Raw genomic sequence first — 23633 nt, 5'->3', positions numbered from 1 at the left:
ACCATCTCCCCAGTATAGATGAAACCAGAGGGTTTTAACAGAGAAGTTTGGGAAATGGTGGGGGCTATGTGCAGGGGAAACTTGTGCTCAGGCAGTTAATCATATGTCAACATGACCTTGAACAGACTTGCTGGGCAGCTGTTTTCAAATGTGGTCAGGCCTTATCTTTTGGGATAGTCTGGTCCTTCATTCCTTAAGGCCAATGGTCTGCAAAATCTCAAGGAAAGTAGGTTAATTCTATTATAAACCAAGGGACTTAGGTCAACAAACAAGGAGTCCATAAGCTTGAAGTAAGTTAACACTTAAGACCAGTTGGAGTGCTGTTACAAATCCCCACTGTCAATCCTTCATTCCATTTCTATGGAACATACATAGAGGTCCATCATCTGTAACTGCTTCAAGCTGAATTAGGGCAGACTATGGGCTTTGGAATGGAAGGATTTGACATGGGTGCAGGACTTAGCTTTTGGTTCCTTGTTCTCATGGAGGGGTATCAGAGGTAGTTTTTTTACCTCATTTTTCTACATTGTTTGGCACTACATGGCATCATTAACTTTATCTCCAAGTATAGTCTAAGGAATAGTAACAGTATAGTTAAGCCCAATTTTATCATTCCCTCTAAAATTGATCTGACACCAAGAGAATAGACCAGTATCAAAGAGAATAGATCAGTAAACTAGTCCCAGCCACCTTAGAAAAATGGGATGTTGTGGGCAAGGGCCTGTTGCAGCCATGTGGCTTGCTGCCTGATTTTGTCTCTCTAGGTTCTTACTTCCAAGGACTAGTTAATATAGGTACAGCAATCGGTGTTAGCTATTATATAGACTCTACCTTGTTCAGCAAGCAATCAGGTAATTAATAAGAGGCATTTCTTTTTTTTCCATACCTTCAGATGAATTTTATCTGAGTAATCTTTTTTTTTAAGATTTTATTTATTTATTTGAGAGAGAGAGAAACCACATGAGAGGGGGGAGGGTCAAAGGGCGAAGCAGACTCCCCGCCAAGCAGGGAGCCCGATGCAGGACTCAATCCAGGGACTCCAGGATCATGACCTGAGCCGAAGGCAGTCGCTTAACCACCTGAGCCACCCAGGTGCCCTTATCTGAGTAGTCTTTTTTTTTTTTTTTTTTCTGAGTAGTCTTAATAGCAGCTACACACATTGAAAGCACAGCAACACAAACGTATGTAAGCTATATAATATATTCTATTACTGAGGTTGGTGTACTTTCTTTTATTATTATTAACATATAATGTATTTGTTTCAGGGGTACAGTTCTGTGATTTATCAGTCTTACACAATTCACAGTGCTCACCACAACATATATCCTCCCCAATGTCTATGGAAACAAACAAACAAAAAACAAAGGTTAATGCTTGGAGCAAATTATAAACCCAGTATCTGGTTCTAAGGGGTCCCAATGAGAGGAGTTTTAGATGTCAGGCTCAAAGCATCTTCAGATGGAGTGGGAGCAGACACTGGCAATCTGATGGATTTTTATGGTTTATAGTTTAAATGTCTCCAGTGATTCTTTTGAGTGGCTCATAGAGCAACAGGCATGAAGATTGTCTATATATGAGCTATTGTGGCAATTTCTCTGAAGTTTCTCTTGAGTTGTCTAGCTTCAATTTTCAGGGTTTCAGGAAAAAGGGCAGTTTTATTTCTTAATTATTTTAAGACAAGAGAATAGGAGAGCATTGGAAACCTTATTTTGGAGAGTCATAGCCAGATATTGGAGGAAACCAGAAGAATTTAGATCCAGGCCAGTTTTATAAGGAAACAACAAACACTCAAAGATAATCAGAACTAGAATCTAACATTCATGAAGGTGTGTTACTGAGATATAATCTTTCTTTCTAAAGTCACCCTCACTCCTGTCAAAGATAGCCAAATTAAGACTGATTTGTTTGTAAGATAAGTTTAGTTTTAAAAAATTTAATTAATTTTTACATAATTGTTTACATAAGTACAGCAAGAATGGTGATTGACCATAGAGATTGTTTTAAAACCTGCTTTGGTGGAAGGTTTTACAATGAATTTTAGATTAAACTTTCAATAGCCTCTCAAGGCCAGAAGCCAGGCAAAAAACTTGTCATCAGATTTGCCTGTAATACCTGTAGATTTGAGTGACTTCTTCTTTTCCTGAGATCCCTGAAATATCTTGAGATTCCTGCACCTTCCAAGAACTGACATTTTTTACTCACCCAGTAAGGCTGGTGGGAACTCTGTAAGCAATGTGTCAGGCCAACATTTCCAAGGGTCTTTATTGGCTCCATACAGTCAACTTTAGTTCCTTAAAGCTGTCTGGTTATATCTGAGGCTATGTATGTCTTTCTTAAATATGACATTCCACTTAAAGCCTTGGTAAAATAACCATTGTTTCCAATAGTATCTTGTTATAAGGAGTACCCATTTTCATTGAATTTATGCAAATAATGATAATTACCATGACAGAAAGAATATTCCTTGAGAGTTTCCAAATTCTTCAGGGATCAGGTAGCAAGAAAAATAAATACTTCAGTTTGTTTACAAAATAATATTTTTTAAAGATTTTATTTATTTATTTTTGTCAGAGAGAGAGAGAGAACAAAAGCACAAGCGGGGGAGGGGCAGGCAGAGAGTGAAGTAGGCATCCTGCTGAGCAAGGAGCACAATGCTGGACTGGATCCCAGGACCCTTGGATCATGACCTGAGCTGAAGGCAGACATTGAACCAACTGAGCCACCTAGGTGTTCCTACAAAATAATATTTTTACCAAATTTCTGTAAGTCATAGATATCTTAAGAGAAAAAGTTTCCTTAAATTTGGAAAACATTAGAGAAACAGCAATGATTTAAATAAGAATTATAAAAATATAATCATTTTTTAAGTTACTTAGTCCCATATTATTAATTCTTGCTCTGTTTCAATGCAGTTTTTCCATTAGTTCTGGAAATTCTTAGTTTAGTTTTATGATCTTAAAAGTATCAGACCTGCATCTGTCAAAAGTCCTTTTCAGGAAACTCCTTGAAGCTGAAATGCATTTTGCAAGAACATCAGAATAATTGCAAGGGACAAAAGATTCAAAAACGGCCATGTTTAAAAATCTGATAAGAGTTTATTATAATGTGTTTGTCAAGGAAATGCAGTTATTTCTGTGATGCAGAACATTTTAATAATTAGAATTACATGTGATAACATTATGCCAAGATATATTAAAATTTTAGGAATTTTACATAACTTTTAAAACCATCCTGACATTTACCCACATAATATAACCTAAGAAAATTAATCATTATTTGTTTGACAATGCTTCCAGTGTAACTTAACATACCAAATAAACAAGACTAATAAATCAAAAAGACTTTATTTAGAATTTGAATTTTTAGGAAGTTTGTTAAGAACCTCAGAAGATTCTAAACTACATGCCTAAATAAGATCATAGATCACTATAAAATTTATATTTTATTATTTATTTAACCAAGGTGACAATAAGAGATCCCAAAGGCAAAAATAAAGGTTTACATAGTTGTTAGCAAAACTTAGTTCCTTTAATATTGAGAAGATTTAGTAATCAAAGACCTAATTAAAAACAAACATAGAAACCTTGTTTTTCTGTGCAGATAAAAATAAAATACTTTGTTTATAATTTCTTACTAAGAGCAGACCAACATAAAATAAATTTTGTCTTTTTAACAAAGTTAAGCCAATTTCTAGAGAAAAAACAAATTTCAATCTTATATCACTGTTCTTTTAAAATTCATTTATTCCAATCTTAGTGAGTCCTGACCATAAGTATTTTTTTCCAAAGATTCCCTTCATAAACTTTCTAACTGCTTTTATAATTCAAATTTTGTCATAACTCTTACCTCTCTATAAATAGCCAGTCTTATTTTAGGAAAAATTACTTTTCCCCTCAACAAAAATGTATTTTTATTCCTCATGCCTTTCTTACATATCTCCTGTTTTCCTATATGCAGAGTTGTTTTCCTTACCATTTCTAGCTGTCTCAATCACATGTATCAAAATTTTAACTCTCAGAAACCTTTCTCCAGTGAAAACTAAGTAGTAACCAGTTGTGGATGGTCTATTAGACCAGAATTTTTTAGATTGGCAAATTTATGAATATATTTTATAAAATGTGATTTTTTTCATAGAACTTTTTAATAAAGCATAAGACATGCTTATTAGCAGATCCAAGTATATTTAGTTTTCTATAATAAAAAGGTAAAATCAGATAAACCTATATTTAGTAATTAATGTTAAAACATTAACATTTTATCTTATTTTGTAAAGATTTGGACATACAATGAATTTAACCCAATTTATTATTTAACCTAGCAAAACTTCAAAGTTTCAAGTTACCAAAGATTTTGGAAGCTATTTAAAAGTTTACCTTTACACTTTTTTAATCTATTCAACCTACTTGTTCTTAACAATTACCCATGTAAACTTCATTAGATAAAATCAATCATTATTTTAAGTAATTGTTATTGACAAATTGTAACAGTTACAACAAGAATTTAACTAATACATTCAGGTAGAATAAAAGCTAGTTATCTGTATTATATTTGATGATGATAACTCCAAAAGACATGTTTATTTTAATTAAACCATCAACTTTGATTGGCTTTAATAACAAATATGTTACACCCTTGTCCACTAAAAAGTCAATTAATTTGTTTCCCACTGTCAATTTTATCTGGGCCTCTTGTGGAGAAATCTGAAGTGAGCAGTTTAAGTCCAGGGGAGCCCTTGGGCCCCTTCATGTTGATTTAGGAGTTGCTCCAGTTTGAACCTCATAAGGATGTGGCCCAACAGCTTGGGGTACTTTTTGCTCTTCAGTAGTGAGGCTAGGAGGAGCAGGAGTCAATGGTGCTGAAGGCACCAAGGATGGTATAGGAGCCACTGAGCGAGAGGCACCCATTGTGGTACAAGAAAAGAAGGAGAGGGAAGACAGAGCAAGAGGCAGCAGGGGTGCCACTGGCAAGGCCAGAGGCAGATTTAGAGTTTGGACTAACATTCCTCCATCTCCGTTTTTTGTTTCTCCTTCCTGAAAAACAGTTTTTTTGTTTTTTTTTTTTTTTCTCCTTTGCTTTACAGCTTTCTGGTGGAGGTGGAAAAGCAGACAGTGGGTTGGGCATTGGTTCTGGTGTTAGTGCTTGCGCAGATGGAGTTAGGATTTCCAGTGTCTGCCTGTATTCCGCCTACTTTTCTTTATTATTCTGATTATTAGGAAGGTCAGGTGTCTTAGATTTTTGTCCTCCTTATCTCTCTGGACCATCAATTAGGTCCCTTTCTGTGCAGCATCTTTATTATGAAGTAATATAAAAGCCTGAATGTAGGGAATTTTATGCCATTTATCTGATCTCTGACAAAACAACTCCAATTTACAAGAGTGTAATAATTTAGAGATCCATTTAATGGCCTCTTTCTTTCAAGCTCAAAACATACATATGCCAAGAAGTGTTACAATAAAATACCATTTTTTAAAGATATGGAATCATAACTATAAGTATGCCATCAGACAGAATTCACTCCAGTGTGCTCTCAGATGGAACAAAACTAAATCCTTCCATTCCTATGCAGATTCCTAAAACAGACAATCAGACAAACAGACAAAGTGCTTCTGAGACAGACAGATTCCTCTCCTTCAAGGAGAGACTGGTATGGAATCACTTCTGAGTCACTTCTCTTACCAGTGGTACCACAAATTGACCCAGAAAGGTCCAAATGGCTAAACGCTCAGATGACATAGAAAAAAGACTCCCAGAATGCATGTCAGTGGACTGACTTGATCCTAGATCTCAGCTCAAACAGTTGAACAGATGCATGTTTCTTCTCCACCAACAAAAAGCAAAAGTAAGCAGTCCACACCAGGTTGGAGAAGACAGGGAGCCTCCCTGAAACAAAAGGAGTTTGGGCAAATGCTTGGGAAAATCCTTCAAATTCTCCACCCTAGGGTTGACTAACCACAAGCAGATGGCTCCAACTATCATAGCCACTGGCTTGGGAAATGAATGGGTAAGGCCTGGCCCTGTCTTGGCCAACTGCTCCATCCCAGGAATCCCAAGGGGGCTAGATAAATTGGAAGCACAACTCTTGGCTAGCTCACCAAAATCTCTTACCAGACAGAGAACTATTTCCTAATTCAGGTTTGGCTGCTTTCCCCTTGAAAAACAATACTTGAGACACGAGTAATGTGGGAAAGGAAAGGTTGCTTTATTCAAGAAGCCGGCTACTTGGGAAGATGTTGGTCTAATATCCCAAAGACCATCTTCCCAGTCCAGATGAACCGTAGAGTTTTAATGGGGAGGTGTGGGAAATAGCTGGCTATGTGCAGGAGAAGCTGGTGCTCAGGCAGTTCATTGTATGTTAACATGACCTTGAACAGACTTGTTGACATCAGTGGCAGCTGTTTTCAAATGTGGCCAGGCCTTATCTTCTGGGAAAGTCTGGTCCTTCATTCCTCAAGGTCAATGATCTGCAGAATCTCAAGGAAAGTGGGTTAGTTTTAAGACTTAGGTCAGCAAACCAGGAGTGCATAGCTTGAAGTAAGTTAAACCTTAAGACCAATTGGAATGCTGTTAACATTGATAACAAGGTCAGCAATTTAAACCTGGAAAGAAGTAATGATTTTACATAAGAATTTTATCAAAGGGAATAGGGACAACTTTCTGAGGCCATCATGTCTACTCTGAACCCTTCTGAGAACCCATTTTTCTATATCTCTGCCTTTTTTGACTTGATTTCTTAGTCTATAGACCCACGTTTCCAAGACAATGAGGCAAGAATTTTGTAATTAAGATATGGGTTGTGTAGAAATTAAAATCAACCTACTTAAAATCTGCTAAATCATGCATAGAAATGTTATTTGATACCTTATAGAAAATAATGCAAAAGTCAAAATTCTGTGCCACTGGAGGGGCGCCTGGGTGGCTCAGTCGTTAAGCGTCTGCCTTCAGCTCAGATCATGATCCCAGTGTCCTGGGATCAAGCCCCGCATTGGGCTCTCTGCTCAGCGGGGAGCCTGCTTCTCCCTCTCCCACTCTGCCTGCTTGTGTTCCCTCTCTCACTGTCTCTCTCTGTCAAATAAATAAATAAAATCTTAAAAAAAAATTCTGTGCCACTGGAAACCAATTCTTTCTTCTGATATGTATAATTAGAAACTGAAAGACGATATAAGAAATTTGCTAATTAATCATAAACCTATAAAACAAAAGCTCGTAAATGCAATTATTTATAAAGTAGCAAAGTAACTTCACAGAACTAATGCTCTTCAGAAAATAACAAATGCCATGAGATCCTATAATTAATTGCGAGTCTGGTAACTTGATATTTTATTACATTTTGTTGAATAGAATGAATATTAACAACACTTTAAAAGGTGTCTAGTTTGATATTTAAATTTAAAGGGAACTACATAGAAAATGCAAGCATAGTTATCCTTAGTTTCTAATTAAAAATAATAGTTTAACCTGCAAAATGAAAAAAATGGAACACTTTGTAGTTTTTTTTTTGTTTGTTCCCTATTTTTGTTATTTTTCAGCTCCTGTTGTTTAAGTTATATTAAAAAATGAATGTGTTACAAAAAATAGTAATAAGTATCTACAGTTCCTTATCAGTTTTTTTAAGAATGACTGAAATGTGAACCTATAATCCCCTTGACTCTATTACCACGGTTTCATATGGAAGGAACTAAGTTTCATTTGAGACTTCATGAGTACCTAGTGTATGGAGAAGAAAAAGGCCCTATGGGAAGTTGCAGACAACTACAATAATAGTAAAAAACAACTATTTTTGAGTTCCTCATCCTTCATTGGCATTTTGCAAACATAATTTCTAATCCTCACAATAATGCTATAAGATAGTATTGCAGTTTTGCAGATTAGGAAACTGAGGCTCTTAAGGTTACATAGCCAACCCAAGGACAAGCATCTAGAAAGACTGAAAGTGGAATTCTTACTTAAATTATATGTTCCTTTTTGCTATACTGCCACTATTTTAGAAGAAAGAGCAAAACAACAAAAACTGACCTCTCTTTTTAAGGGTCTTAGAATCTATAGAAAAATGAGGTTGAGCACTTAGGGCCAAGAAAGAAAAGAAAGAAAAATAACCTTAAGTATAACAAAACATTAAAGGGGTAACATTTATCTATATAAATCAGTATTACATTTCCATTCTTTCATAAAACTATAAAAATAATTTCAATATGTGTGTTTTTTCTTAGAGTGCATTATTTCGTTTTTTAAAGATATTTTCTGAATTTTCCCCTTTTGATGTCTAGGAAATGCAGTACTTCTTCTGTCCTTAATTTTCTTTTTGACTCATACAGTTAACTTGGAATTAGTTGGTAGATATAGGCATCACACAAGTGGCTGGGGCTAACTGTAACTCCTACCATGTATATTAAAAGAATCATCAGAAAGTTGTATGATCACAGAGTCAAAATTTACAAAATGGTCAAATGGTAAACTTTGGGCTTTTGTACATAAAGGTATGCAGTAACTTTTCATTTATTAAAAACAATGAATTCTGAGAGGCAGTATGGCATGGGATAAATGGGAGGCTAATATAGTTATTTTTAGATCATTTTAAAAATAGATGGAAAGATTCCATTCCTTTTGACAGCTGCATAATCCATTGTATATATATTTGCAATGACGTAGATGGAACTGGAGGGTATTATGCTGAGCGAAATAAGTCAATCAGAGAAAGACATGTATCATATGATCTCACTGATATGAGGAATTCTTAATCTCAGGAAACAAACTGAGGGTTGCTAGAGTGGTGGGGGGATGGGAGGGATGGGGTGGCTGGGTGATAGACATTGGGGAGGGTATGTGCTATGGTGAGCACTGTGAATTGTGTAAGAGTGTTGAATCACAGACCTGTACCTCTGAAACAAATACTACATTATATGTTAAAAAAAAAAGAAGAAGAAGAAGATAGCAGGAGGGGAAGAATGAAGGGGGGGAAATCGGAGGGGGAGACGAACCATGAGAGACTATGGACTCTGAAAAACAAACTGAGGGTTCTAGAGAGGAGGGGGGTGGGGGAATGGGTTAGCCTGGTGATGGGTATTAAAGAGGGCACGTTCTGCATGGAGCACTGGGTGTTATACGCAAACAATTAATCATGGAACACTAAAAAAAAAAAAAAATAGATGGACAAAATCGCTAAATCAGATATATTCACAGCTATAGGAGCTATCATGTTCTGAACAATACTACGTTAGGTTGGTTTTGTTTCCTCTTGACCAGATCATAAATGAGGGTCGAATAGGAGCTTAGAGATGAATTGAGAAACAATATTTGCAACGTTTTAGGGAAGGAGATTTTTATACACAGAAACATCATAAAATGAGTCCTAAGGAGAGACGTCAGTAAAAAAAAAAAAAATCTAATTTAAGTTTTCCCATCAAATGTAGAGCTGACATAGTAGGCCAGCTACGAGATTTACATTTTGATTAGTTGAAGCAATAGTGGAGGTAGGTAAATGGGCTGAAGAAATCTTCAGAATTCAAGATATAGAACTACCAGTTATATATGTTCATAGACAAAAATAAGAGATGTGGGATATATTAATCTTCTATATTTCATCTAATGCCCAGAAAAAAAAAAACTAACTTGGCATAAAACAGACTTCTACATTATTTCAGTGTAAATCTTCTGTATGCACTTGATTAATGTACCTTTGTACAATTTCCTGACTACTTCACTATTAATATTTCTATAATTTTAGTAAGTAGATCAGCCTAGTCTTCATTTCCCAATCTAAATTCGCTTTTTATTTACTTCCACTAATGAAAAGAGTTTGAAATAAAAGGTTAAAATAGGAAGAAGTGGGTAGGAAGACAGATTTGGGAAGATTGGAATGAGGAAGTAGAAAGATCTGAAAAAGTTCAGAAAAAAATGGGCTGGTTGACAGAATGAAAGTTGATGCGTGTTTGTAGATATTCCAGTTTTAACAGGATCATCCAGAGATACTTAGTGTAGAAAGGATATTCTTCTAAGTGGTGTTATTTGATCTTTCAGTAGTAAATGTAGTCAATAGAGCAATTGTTGATCTGTAAATCAGCATTCAGCCAAATCCATCTTATCAGTGAAAGATGGAGGTATTAAAGATAAAGGATAATGAGTATCTGTATATACACAAGTTTTTATTGTGAAAATCCAAACTCTTGAGACATAAATACTTACAGTGCAATATTCATCAGAAAAGATCTAAAACTACAGAAAAGAAATAAACACTATCTTCACTAAGCTAATATACATAGAAAAACTTTCAGAAGCAGCCATAGATACAATATACTTTGCTTAAATTTTGACTTGGTATGATCTCATACCATAGCATTATAATTGGTCAGTGGATACAGTTCAGATGTAAACATATTTTCATCATAACTAATGAATTATATTTTCTCCACAAGTTGCCCAGTAGAATAACAACTGAGAAGTGTTTTTCGCTTATTCCAATGGTTGGCTCTATGCATTTGTGATGAAATTCCGTAAATCTGCCAAAAGCAGTCTTAAGTACACTATATGTGTGAATAATAAATCTTTATTTCCTACCTTGGTTATTAGTCAGAAACTTCCTTGTGCAAAATCAACTTTTACTAAAAAATAGCAGCAGCTATTCTGAATGACTGGTAAAAAAGCATTGCTCACAGAAATGACAATTTATTATGTACTAAAGGAGCTAGAAAAATAAGAACAAATGAAACATAAGCCAGCAGAAGGGAGGAAATAATGAAGATTGCAGCAGAAATAAATGATATAGAAACTAAGAAAAAATAGAACAGATCAGTGAAACCAGGAGCTAGTTGTTTCAAAAAATAAAAAAATAAAATTGATAAATGTCTGGCCAGACTTATCAAAAAGAAAAGAGAAAGACCCCAAATAAATAAAATAAAAAATGAGAGAGGACAAATAACCAACACCACAGAAATACAAACAATTATAAGAGAATATTATGAAAAATTATATACCAACAAATTGGACAACCTAGAAGAAATGGATAAATTTCTAGAAACATATAAACTACCAAAATAGAAATAGAAAACTTGAATAGACCGATAACCAGCAAAGAAATTAAATCAGTATTCAGAAGTCTCTCAGTAAACAGAAGTCCAGGGCTTCATGGCTTCATAGGGTAATTCTGCCAAACATTTAAAGAAGATTTAGTACCTATTCTTCTCAAACTATTCCAAAAAATAGAAAAGGAAGGAAAACTTTCTAATTCATTGTATGAGACCAGAATTACCCTGATACCAAAACCAGGTAAAGACTCCACTAAAAAAGATAACTGCAGGCCAATATTACTGATGAACATGGATGCAAAAATTATCAATTTATTACGAAGTAGTGGCAATTTACTATGGCAGTAGTGACAGTATACTATGGTAGCAAAATTAACATTTTACTAGTTGAGTAGAAAATGAACTTTTATTAACACATAAAGTAGGTAATATCTCAGAACTAAATTCTTAAATATAATAAATAATTATAAATAATCTTAATCTATTTTTAATTATAATCCTTCATTTTACTGTCATGGAAAATTGTATGAATCAACACCAAAGGCCCTTTTAAAAGGAATTTTCATTCCTGTTTCTTTAGTCACTTGTATTTTAAATCAACACACACACAACTGAGTAGAATAAAAGGACATAAATTCATATATTGAATGACCATAGGTAATTAAAATAATGATGGATGTGTAAAGAGTTGGTAATAGATTCAAATTATCATGTTGACACCTGTGTTAGTACTACTAGTAGCATATTATAGCCAAAGAAACCGTTACAAGTATACAAACTATATACGTTAAATGAACTGTTTTATTCTGACTCTTCCATTTGGATCCGATGGTAGCAAAATATTACCTTTGCCTTGTCAACCAGGTTAGAGAATCGTTGGGTACTTTAATTTGAGTTGCAATCACTGATTCTATGCTATAAATTATAGGTACATAAATATAATGTGAATGATGCCAACTAAAATTTTTATATAAGCAGTTTCCATTTTTTAATATCCCTTTAAAAGGTACCACTACAATTGAAAAATACGATCTCAGAACCAACAGCTGGCTACATATTGGCACCATGAGTGGCCGTAGGCTTCAGTTTGGAGTTGCAGTTATTGATAATAAGCTCTATGTCGTGGGAGGAAGAGATGGTTTAAAAACTTTGAATACTGTGGAATGTTTTAATCCAGTTGGCAAAATCTGGACTGTGATGCCTCCCATGTCAACACATAGGCATGGCTTAGGTAAGAGCTTAATGTTACATAGTTTCTAAAGAATGGATCATTAGTATATCTTTTTAAAAATTTAATACAGCTGTACATTATTGAGATTTTATTTTATTTTAACTCCAGTATAATTAACATACAGTATTATATAAGTTTCAGGTGTACCATATAGTGATTCAACAATTCCATACATCACCCAGTGCTCATCATGAATGCACATTATTGGGATTTAGCCAAACCCTTAGTCAAAATGTCTCCAAAATGTTGAAAAGCTGAATCAAATGGTAAAAACGTGTGAAACACTTTTTTCTTGTTTCAGATGTCATACTTGTTAATCCTGCCTCCCTTCAAATGTATTTTAAAAGGGTACCACTTTAGGAAGAATAAAAAGTTTTGGAAGGAATACATCATTGAGGAACATAAAACTACAATAGGGAGTTTTCTTCTAAACTAAATTTAGGAAAAAAAAAAGCACTTGATGATGGAAAGACATTGTGTTTCTAATTTGATGAACTTTGTCCCTTCCCATAAGAGGCAAATCTATATTTCAGCAAAAGGCTTGGGACGCAGGTCCAAAGCAAGGATATTTAGAAAAAACTGCTTTGATTGAGAGCAACTCTAAGTTATACTTAAGCTAGAGACTCCCAAGAAGTTTAAGAAAGATGAAGTGGAGACTTCTGAAACAGCTGGGAACTTTGATTCTCCTGAATATTTGTCAGGGTAAATCTTTCTTCATGGTAGACTCCATAAATTTTCAATATCTTAGAGTTTGTTTAAAAAGCATAATAATTGCCTTATTTTTTTAAGAACTGACTTACACATCTAAAAAGTGGCAGGTATTGTCTTTTTTCCCACATTATCTAAAAAAGTGTCCATGTCAAATGATAAACTATATAATTATTCAGCTCAGTTGTGTCAGTGTGATTCCTAGACATTGCTTAGAAAACATCTTACAGAGAAATCATAGCAAGTTTTTAAAATCTAATTGATATTACTAAGAAGGTAGAAGTGATGAAGTTATACCACTGAGATGCTAATTGAGATGGTGAAGAAGGTGGTGGGAAAAGGCTAATTATGTGAATTCCCAGAGAAGCAGTTAGATAGGGGCAATTCATAGTATGTAATGGAACAAATTTCTAACTAAACCTCAAAAATCCCTGTTTATTTGGTTATCTCATGTGAATTTTTTTATCACAATAATAAAAAGCAGGGGTTAAAAAGACCTACTACAGCTAACCTATGAATAAACTATGAATAAACTAAGAATTATCTAAGATTCGGTATAGATGTCTCATCTATCCCTTACATATAAAAAATGATGTTGAAATTATGCCAGAAAAAATAGTTTGCATTTTCTATTACATCCCTAGAAATGGTGTGTTCCACTACTTCCATTAACTTCAGTATTACAACAATGACACCCTGCCATTATACAGTAACTATGCCTGAAAATTTCCTAGGGTTGAGAGACCATGTTTAATTTCATATCAAGATTAGTAAATTATAATGTATACACAAAACCATTTAAGAAACAAAAACAATTTTTTAAACAGCCAGTTGCTTGCAAAATGAAAAAAAAAAATCATTATGTGTGGTATACCTAGGTGAGACCTCATGTTATTTTTATCTCTTAGGTGTAACCACGCTTGAAGGACCCATGTATGCTGTCGGTGGTCATGATGGATGGAGTTATCTAAATACCGTAGAAAGATGGGACCCTGAGGGACGTCAATGGAATTATGTGGCCAGTATGTCAACTCCTAGAAGCACAGTTGGTGTTGTTGCATTAAACAATAAGTGAGTAAACCCAAATATGAATGCTCTTTACTCCCAGGTCATGTGGTACAACACTTCAGTGATGTGATCCATCAATCAATAAGCATTCTCAATGACCAGGACATCGTAGTAATCAGTAATATAAGTCCTTTGTTGGAACTTTCCCTTCATTACATGGAAAATGCTTGTCTAAAATGAACATTTAATTAAATATTCTGTCTTGCCTTGCTACTCAAGCATAGTCCTTGGACCAGCAGCATCAGCATTACCTTAGATCTATTTAGAAATGCTGATGGGGTGCCTGGGTGGCTCAGATGGTTAAGCATCTGCCTTCGGCTCAGGTCATGATCCCATGGTCCTGGGATCAAGCCCCGCATCAGGCTCCCTGCTCTGCAGGAAGCCTGCTTCTCCCTCTCCTGCTCTCCCTGCCTGTGTTCTCTCTCTGGCTGTCTCTCTCTCTGTCAAATAAATAAAATCTTTAAAAAAAAAAAAAAAAAGAAATGCTGAATTTTAGCCCCACCCTAGACTTCTTGAATCAGAATTGGCATTTAAAAAATATCCTCAAGTGACTTGTGAGCACATTAAATTTGAGAAGCACTTTTATAGGCAAAGAAGTTCCAATTTTGCCTTCAAGAAGTTACCATTTTTTGCATCATGACTTATTCTTATTAAAACTGGTTAGTTTTGGGGGCGCCTGGGTGGCTCAGTCGTTAAGTGTCTGCCTTCGGCTCAGGTCATTATCTCAGGATCCTGGGATCGAGCCCCGCATCGGGCTCCCTGCTCAGCGGGAAGCCTGCTTCTCCCTCTCCCACTCCCCCTGCTTGTGTTCCCTCTCTCGCTGTGTCTCTCTCTCTGTCAAATAAATTAAAAAAAAAAAAAAAAAAAACAAAAAACAAAAACTGGTTAGTTTTGTAATAGGGCAAGTCTTTGTGTTCTTTATCATTCACTGTCCTGAGTGTTCAGGGTTCCCAACTCTATAATTACACCGAGTCTTATCTTTCTGAATCTTTCCCCCTTCCTGATCACTTGCCTATGACAGCAAGGTAATATATTAAAACCCAATGGCATTAAAGGTTGCTAAGATCTTTGAATTGTTACTTCTTCAAGGCAATTATGCCATTTCTAACAAGAGGCCTTTAGAAACAATGACCAGCATATAGGAGAGACTTTAATGATCACAATTTCAGACACCAGAATTGATCAGTGGCAGGAGACAGCCTTGTGTGTCTGTACTGACTGTATATAAAGTCAACATTTCATCATACAACTGGGAAATTTCAACAAAGATGGTTTATATCACCTTGTGCATGAAGTAGTAAATGTCTATTAAGAGGATACCCAGTCTTACAGTGTCTTAGAGCTTAAAATACTCCTAAATCTGATTATCTTTGGCCTGATCTCAATATCAGGTGACTTGGGAACAGTCTCCTACTTATTACAGAACAGACTGAAATCATCAAATTTGACTAATTTAATTATGTTTTACTGACATGCTATTATTCACAACTGAGCATGAAGGGCAATTATAAACATATGGTTTAGTAAATGTTTATGTTTTTTATTGATGCAGGATTAATTTAAATTAGATTAAAAATACTGCTCATCATAAGAATTGGCATTCTAAAATTTATGGAAGAAATGGGATAGCTAATATATCTTCTTAGGAAAAAATCCAGTTTGTTGATTCTATCTTATTCCCTTAGTCGTTTATTAAGTTAGTCTCCTTAATGACAAATTTTTTTTAATATATTTTATTTTATTTTATTTTATTATGTTATGTTAATCACCATACATTACATCATTAGTTTTTGATGTAGTGTTCCATGATTCATTGTTTGCGTATAACACCCAGTGTTCCATGCAGAACATGCCCTCTTTAATACCCATCACCAGGCTAACCCATCCCCCCACACCCTCCCCTCTAGAACCCTCAGTTTGTTTCTCAGAGTCTAGTCTCTCATGGTTCATCTCCCCCTCCGATTCCCCCCCTTCATTTTTCCCTTCCTGTTATCTTCTTTTTTTTAAACATACAATATATTATTTGTTTCAGAGGTACAGATCTGTGATTCAACAGTTTTGCACAATTCACAGCACTCACCATAGCACATACCCTCCCCAATGTCTATCGCCCAGCCACCCCATCCCTCCCACCCCCCACCACTCCAGCAACCCTCAGTTTGTTTCTTGAGATTAAGAATTCCTCATATCAGTGAGATCATATGATACATGTCTTTCTCTGATTGACTTATTTCATGACAAATGTTTTTAATACTAAGTAAAACAGTTCATAAAGATAAAAGGGATTTTAATGCTATGCAGTTGAACCTAGCCAAAATCATAAGGTTGCTGGAGTTAGTCTTTGGAAACATCCTACCTACCCTTTTTATATTTTAATTTCCAGGTTTATTGAGGCATTGACAAATACTGCCAATGCTTTTGATATCTCCTTTCTCTCTCTGTCTTCATTTCTCATGGAATGTTTTAGTCCATTGTGTCAAACTTTCACAAAAATGATAAAGCCTGGGAGGTTTGGAGTAGATTAGACCTTGAAAAATGCCTTTAGGTAACTATCCATTCACAAACTGAGGGCATCCACTACAAAATACTAAGGGAGTAGAACATATAGTCATAAACTTGAATGCTTTGTACAAGGTGTTTTTACATTTATTCGATGCACAAATTGAAAGCATTTTATACACACACACGCGCGCACACACACACACACACACACACACTTCTGCTCTTTTTTCCTAGACTATATGCTATTGGTGGTCGTGATGGAAGTTCCTGCCTCAAATCAATGGAATACTTTGACCCACACACTAACAAGTGGAGTCTGTGTGCTTCAATGTCCAAAAGACGTGGAGGTGTGGGAGTTGCAGCATACAATGGATTCTTATATGTTGCTGGGGGTCATGATGCCCCTGCTTCTAGCCATTGCTCCAGGCTTTCTGGCTGTGTGGAACGGTAAAATATTTCTATTTATTTATGTATGTATTTTTTTTCAGAAATGAGAAAGATTTTTAGGCTACTAGAAAGTTGTCTCCCAAATAAGTGTTAATCTTTTCAGAGGATTAATTTTTTTTTGTGAAATTGCACACTTACTCCTAGGCTCAAAATATTTTGAAGAAATTCTTCTAATGTATTTTAGGTGTATCATAAGAAATATATTTTTTAAATATTCTTTTATTGTTTGAAAATCACCATATAAAATAATGAAATAAAAGGGATGCAAGAATAAAGAAATTTAATGCCAAACTATATCACTCAAACTATTCACCATCTCAAATCAATATGACTTTACTATTTCAAAAATTCTATTAGTCCCCAAAGGATGAAAGCTATACAGAAAGAATTCCCAAAAAGAGATGCTAATTATATTTTGAACAATAACTCTATTTTATTAAGTATTTGATTTTCTAAAGGTAACTTCTTTAAATGGGAGACATTTGTTTGGATAAAGTGTGATAGGCTTGTTCAGTAACTCATTCACATGATTTGTAGTTATAATATTCACATTCTCTTCAAGAGTGTATATAATATATATATATATATATATATAATAGATAATATATATTTATATATAATAGTTAAAAGATATTAACTTAAGGCCAAGTGACAAATTTGCAATTAATAAGGTTATCAGAATTCAGAAGATGGAGATCAGTATGGGATGATGTCCTCAAAAAATTCATGGAGGAAGTAGAATTTGTACTTTGTATATACACAATATAATGAAGGGAATTTCAGGTCTAGAAAAATTCACAATCCAAACCATGGATATAAAGGAGATAGATTTGTAGATAAAAGCAGAGACTTTAGGTTGAAATGTAATTTGGGAGGACAATTCAAAACACAAATAAGTACCAGATCATTTGATAGCCTGAAATGTCAAAGTGGAAGCTTTTGGATTTTAACTTGTAGTGAAGGGACAATTAAATTTAAGGGGAGTGGAATATCACAAAGAAAACTATTTAAGGGAAATTGATCTAACAGTGATATAGAGGATAGAATTTGGGAAGAAAAGACTAAAGGGACAAATATGAATATTATATGTTTTCTTCTGAGAAACATACCACTGAATCATAATTGATAACACTAATACTCTGTTTCTTATAGGAAATAATTGATCTGTGGTAGGTTTTTTAAAAAGGTTAATCATATTAAAACCATATGATCATTTAAATTGATGCAGAAAAAGTACAACATCCATTCATAATAAAAATAAAAACTCAAAAAGGAGATTAGAAGGAACATACTTCAACATAATAAAGGTCATATATATGAAAAACCAGCAACAGCAGCTAACATACATAATGGGGAAAAATTGAGAGTTTTTCCTCTAAGATCAGGAACAGGACAAGGATATCCACTCTCACCACTTTTATTCAACACAGTACTGGAAGTCTAAGCCACAGCAATCAGAGAAAATAAATAAATAAATAAATAAATAAATAAATAAATAAATAATAAAAGGCATCCAAATAAGCAAGGAAGAAGTCAAACTTCCACTATTTGAAGATAACATGATACTATACCTAGAAAATCCTAAAGACTCCAACAAAAAATAATCTACTAGAACTAATAAATGAATTCAGTAAAGTCTCAGGATACAAAATCAATGTACAGAAATCTGTTCTATTTCTATATACTAATAATTAAAGAGCAGAAAGAGAAGAAAACAGTCCCATTTACAATTATACAAAAGCAATAAAATATCTAGAAAAAAAGAACTCAACCAAAGAGGTGAAAGTCCTGTTCTCTGAAAACCATAAAACACTGATTAAAGAAATTGAAGATGACACCAAAAATGGAAAGGCATGCCATGCTCAAAGATTGGAAGAACAAACATTGTTAAAATGTGTATACTACCCAAGGCAATCTACACATTTAATGCAGTCCTTATCAAAATACCAACAACATTTTTTTCACAAAGCTAGAACAAACAACCCTAAAATTCATATGGAACCAAAAAAGACCCCAAATAACCAAAGCAATCTTGAAAAAGAAAAGCAAAGCTGGAGGCATCGCAATTCCAGGTTTCAAGTTATATTACAGAGCTGTAGTGATCAAAAAAGTATGGTACTGGTACAAAAATAGACTCATAGATCAATGCAACAGTACAGAGAACCCAGAAATGAACCCACAACTCTATCGTCAACTAATCCTCGACAAAGCAAGAAAGAATATCCAATGGAAATAAGACAATCTCTTCAACAAATGATGTTGGGAGAACTAGATAGAAACATGCAAAACAATGAAACTGGACCACTTTCTTACACCATACACAAAAATAAACTGAAAATGGATTAAGAACCTAAATGTTAGACATGAGACCATAAAAATTCTAGAAAAGAGCACAGGCAGTAATTTCTGTGATATCAGCCTTAGCAACATTTTTGTATATATGTCTTCTGAAGCAAGGGAAACAAAAGCAAAAATAAACTGTTGGGACTACATGAAAATAAAAATCTTCTGCACAACAAATGAATCAATCAACAAAACTACAAGGCAAACTACTGAAGGAAGATATTTGCAAACAACATATCTGATAAAAGGTTAGTATCCAAAATATACAAAGAACTCATAGAACTCAACAGCAAAAATACCCCAAATAATCCAATTTAAAAAATGGCAGAAGGCATGAACAGACAGTTCTCCAAAGAAAACATACAGATGAATAGATTTTTTTCAAAAAACAGAAACAAAAACATTCAGATGGCCAAGAGACACATGAAAAGACTCTCAACATCACTCATTATCACGGAAATGCAAGTCAAAACTACAATGAGATATCACATCTGGTTTGAATGGCTGGTCTGAATGGCTAAACTCAACAATAGGAGAAAGAAGTGTTTGAGAGGATGTGGTGGAAAAGGAACCTTCTTGCATTGTCAGTGGGAATGCAAAAGGGTGCCACTACCATGGAAGATAGAATGGAGGTTCCTCTAAAAGTTAAAAATATAACTACCTTATGATTCAGTAACTGCAGTACTGGGTATTTACCCAAAATAATACCAAAAAACTTGAAAGGAATAGATGCACATGCTTATTGGAGCATAATTTACAATAACCAAATTATGGAAGTAGCCCAAGTGTCCATCGCCAGATGAATGGATAATTAATATGTAGTATATATGTACCATTGAATATTATTCAGCCATAAAAAAGAATGACATCTTTCCACTTGCAACAACATGGATGGAGCTAGAGAGTATTATGCTAAGTGAAATAAGTCAGAGAAAGACACATACCATATGACTTCAATCATATTTTGAATTTAAGAAACGAAACAAAGAAGCAAAAGGAAAGAGAGCATGAGAGCGAGAGAGAGAAACCTAAAATCAGACTCTTAAATATAGAGAATAAACTGACGATTACCAGAGGGCAGATGAGTGGGAGGATGGATGAAATATATGATGGGGATTAAAGAGTAAACTTCTCATGATGAGCACTGAGTAATGTATAGAATTGTTGAATCAATATATTGTACACCTGAAACTAATATAACACTGTATGTTAATTTTACTGGGATTAAAACAAAAAACTTAATAAAAAAAAGTTTAATCCTAAGTGACTGGCTTCCTGCTATTCAGCGTATCTTTGAGATGCTTCTCCTAAGATTGGTTCTTAAGAGACGCCAAAAAAAAAAAAAAAAAAAAAAAAAAAAAAATATAAACAAAGTCAATCACTGCCTCAAATATTTAATGTATTATAGCTAAATATATGTGATGCTAAGATTATCCACACTAGTTCTCCCCATAGTTAGCAAAGTAATAGTTGATCACCTTTTCCTTATGCTAGGTTATTTTTACATAACATAAAATTTACCATTTAACCACTCTCAAACATGAAATTTAGTGGCATTAAGTACATTCACATTGTTGTGAAAACATTACCAATCATTCATATCCAGATCTTTTTCTTTTGTCTCCTCAAACTGAAACTGTACTCATTAAACCAAAAAAAACACCATTCCTCCCTCACCTCAGCCACTGGCCACCACCACTTTATTTTCTGTTTCTATGAATTTGACAACTCTAAGTACGTCATAAAAGCGGAATCATAAGTAGTTACCCTTTTGTGACTGGTACATTTTACTTAGAGCATAATTCTTCAAAATTCATCCATGCTATACCATTTGTCAGAATGTCCTTTCCTTTTAAAGTTTAACAATATTACATTATATGTACATACCGTGTTTTGTTTATTCTTTCATTCATTGGTGAACAATTGGTTTGCTTCCACCTTTTGGTTACTGTGAATATTGCTGCTATGAATATATGTGTACAAATATCTGGTTGAAACTTTGTTTCAATACTTTTGGGTATATACTAAGAAGTGAAATTATTAAATGTTAATGGTACTTTTAAATTTTTGAGGAGCTGGGCGCCTGGGTGGCTCAGTTGGTTAAGCGACTGCCTTCGGCTCAAGTCATGATCCTGGAGTCCCGGGATCGAGTCCCGCGTCGGGCTCCCTGCTCTGCGGGGAGTCTGCTCCTCCCTCTGACCCTCCCCCCTCTAATGTGCTCTCTCTCTCATTCTCTCTCTCTCAAATAAATAAATAAAATCTTTAAAAAAAAAAAATAAAAAATAAATAAATAAATAAATAAATTTTTGAGGAGCCTACATACTGTTTCCCATAGCAGCTGCATGATTTTATATTCCCATCGAAGCGAAAGTGTTCCAATTTCTGCACATCATCAACACTTATTATTTTCTTTTTTGTTTTTTATTTTTAATAGTTATCCCAATGTATTTGAAGGGGTATCTCTTTGTGGATGAAATTTGAGTTTCCCTAATGATTAGTCAAGTAATGGATTTATATAAAACCAATTAAATATTATGTAATTATATAAATTACATATATATTTATTATATAAATTACATATATATAAAATCAATTATATATTACATAATTATATAAATTATATATATACTCAATTATATATTAGAGATTTCATATGGATTGTCATTTGCAACAACATGGATGGAGTTAGAAAGTAGTATGCTAAGTGAAATAAGTCAGTAAGAGAAAGACAAATACCATATGATTTCACTCATATGTTGAATTTAAGAAACAAAACAAAGAAGCAAAAGGAAAGAGAGATTTTATATGGATTTACAACGGATTATTTTATCACTGCAAAAAAATGTTGGCTTTATGTTAGAGATTGCACTGAATCTGTAGATCACTTGGGTGATATTGCCATCTTAACATTGAGTTTTCTAATCCAGGAACATGAGATATCTATTTATTGTTGTCTAGATTCTTCTTTCCACTGCAGATGCATTTTACCTATTTTTCTTGCCTAATTGCTCTGACTTGGGAGTTTCAGTACTATATTGAATAGAGATGGTAAAATTGTCATCCTTATCTTGTTCCTTATCTTAAAGAAAAGTCTTCAGTCTTTCACCACTGAGTATGATGTTAGCCCTGTGTTTCCCATATAAGGTCTTCATTATGTTGATGCAGCTTTTTTCTATTCCTAATTTGGTCAGTGTTTTCATCATAAAAATATGATGGATTTTGTCACGTACTTTTATCTGCATCAGTTGAGATGCTCACGTGTATTACCTTCCCCTTCATTCTGCCAATGTGTCAATTGATTGGTTTTCATATGATTACCCTTGTATTCCAGGAATAAATCTCACTTTACTATTGTGTCTTATCATTTTAATAATGCTGCTGAATTGTTTGCTAGTATTACATTGAAATTTTTTGGCTTTGATGTCAGTGTAATGCTTACCTGATAAAATAAGCTTAGAAGAATTACTTCTTCAGTATTTGGAAGAAGATGAGAGGATTGGTGTTAATTCTCTAAATGTTAGGAAAAACTGACCAATAAATCATGTGGCCCTCAGCTTTCCTTTGGTGGATACTTTTGATTACTTTGTGAGGAGACCACATCTTCTTAAAATTATAGCTCTGTTCAGATTTTCTGTTTCATGATGGTTTAAAATTGGTAGGTTGTGTATTTCTAAAAATGTGCCCATTTAATAAATGTTATGCAAATTATTGGTGTACAATTGTTCATAACACTCTCTTTAAATCCTCCTTTGTTCTGTAAAATTGGTACTAATGCTCCCTCTTTCTTATGTTTTTGCATTAAGGGATTCATTTCATGTGAAATTGTAGTTACTTGGGTACTTGATATTTTTTTAATAATTATTTTATTTGAGTGTAGTTGACACACAATGTTATATTATTTTCAGGTGTACAACATAATGATTAAACAAGTTTATACATCATGATATGCTGACCACAAGTGTAGATACCATTACTATTAAAATACTAACACTATTTAATATTATTGATTATATTCCTTATGCTGTTACTTTTATCCCCATGGCATTCAGTCCATACCTGGATATATTTAAAGTTATGACTCTGTTTTTTTTTGTTTGTTTATTCATTTTATCTTAGATTCCACATATGAGTGAAATCATATGTTATTTGTCTTTCACAGTTTGCCTTATTTCACTTAGCATAATATAATCCATCCTTGTTTTCACAAATGGCACAGTCTCGTTCATTTGTTTTTGTTTTTTGGGGTTTTTTTGGCTCCACAATATTCTAGTGTGTGTGTGTGTGTGTGTGTGTGTGTGTGTGTGTGTGTGTGTGTG

The 23633-nt window shown here is 34.1% G+C and overlaps 1 protein-coding gene across 3 annotated transcripts in view; it reads left to right on the top strand.

Moving 5' to 3' along the window:
• Positions 1-23633, top strand: part of KLHL4 (kelch like family member 4) — a 169481-nt gene that overhangs the window by 111474 nt on the left and 34374 nt on the right. For all 3 annotated transcript variants that reach the window (XM_032390065.1, XM_032390067.1, XM_032390066.1), the window contains 3 exons: positions 12025-12249; positions 13866-14028; positions 16762-16974. In XM_032390065.1, coding sequence (XP_032245956.1) covers positions 12025-12249; positions 13866-14028; positions 16762-16974 — 601 coding nt within the window. The remainder of the gene's footprint in view (positions 1-12024; positions 12250-13865; positions 14029-16761; positions 16975-23633) is intronic.

The sequence above is a fragment of the Phoca vitulina genome, unplaced genomic scaffold (assembly GCF_004348235.1).
Source record: "Phoca vitulina isolate PV1807 unplaced genomic scaffold, GSC_HSeal_1.0 scaffold57, whole genome shotgun sequence".
Classification (NCBI taxonomy): domain Eukaryota; kingdom Metazoa; phylum Chordata; class Mammalia; order Carnivora; family Phocidae; genus Phoca; species Phoca vitulina.
This window is presented reverse-complemented; position numbering and strand designations above follow the sequence as displayed.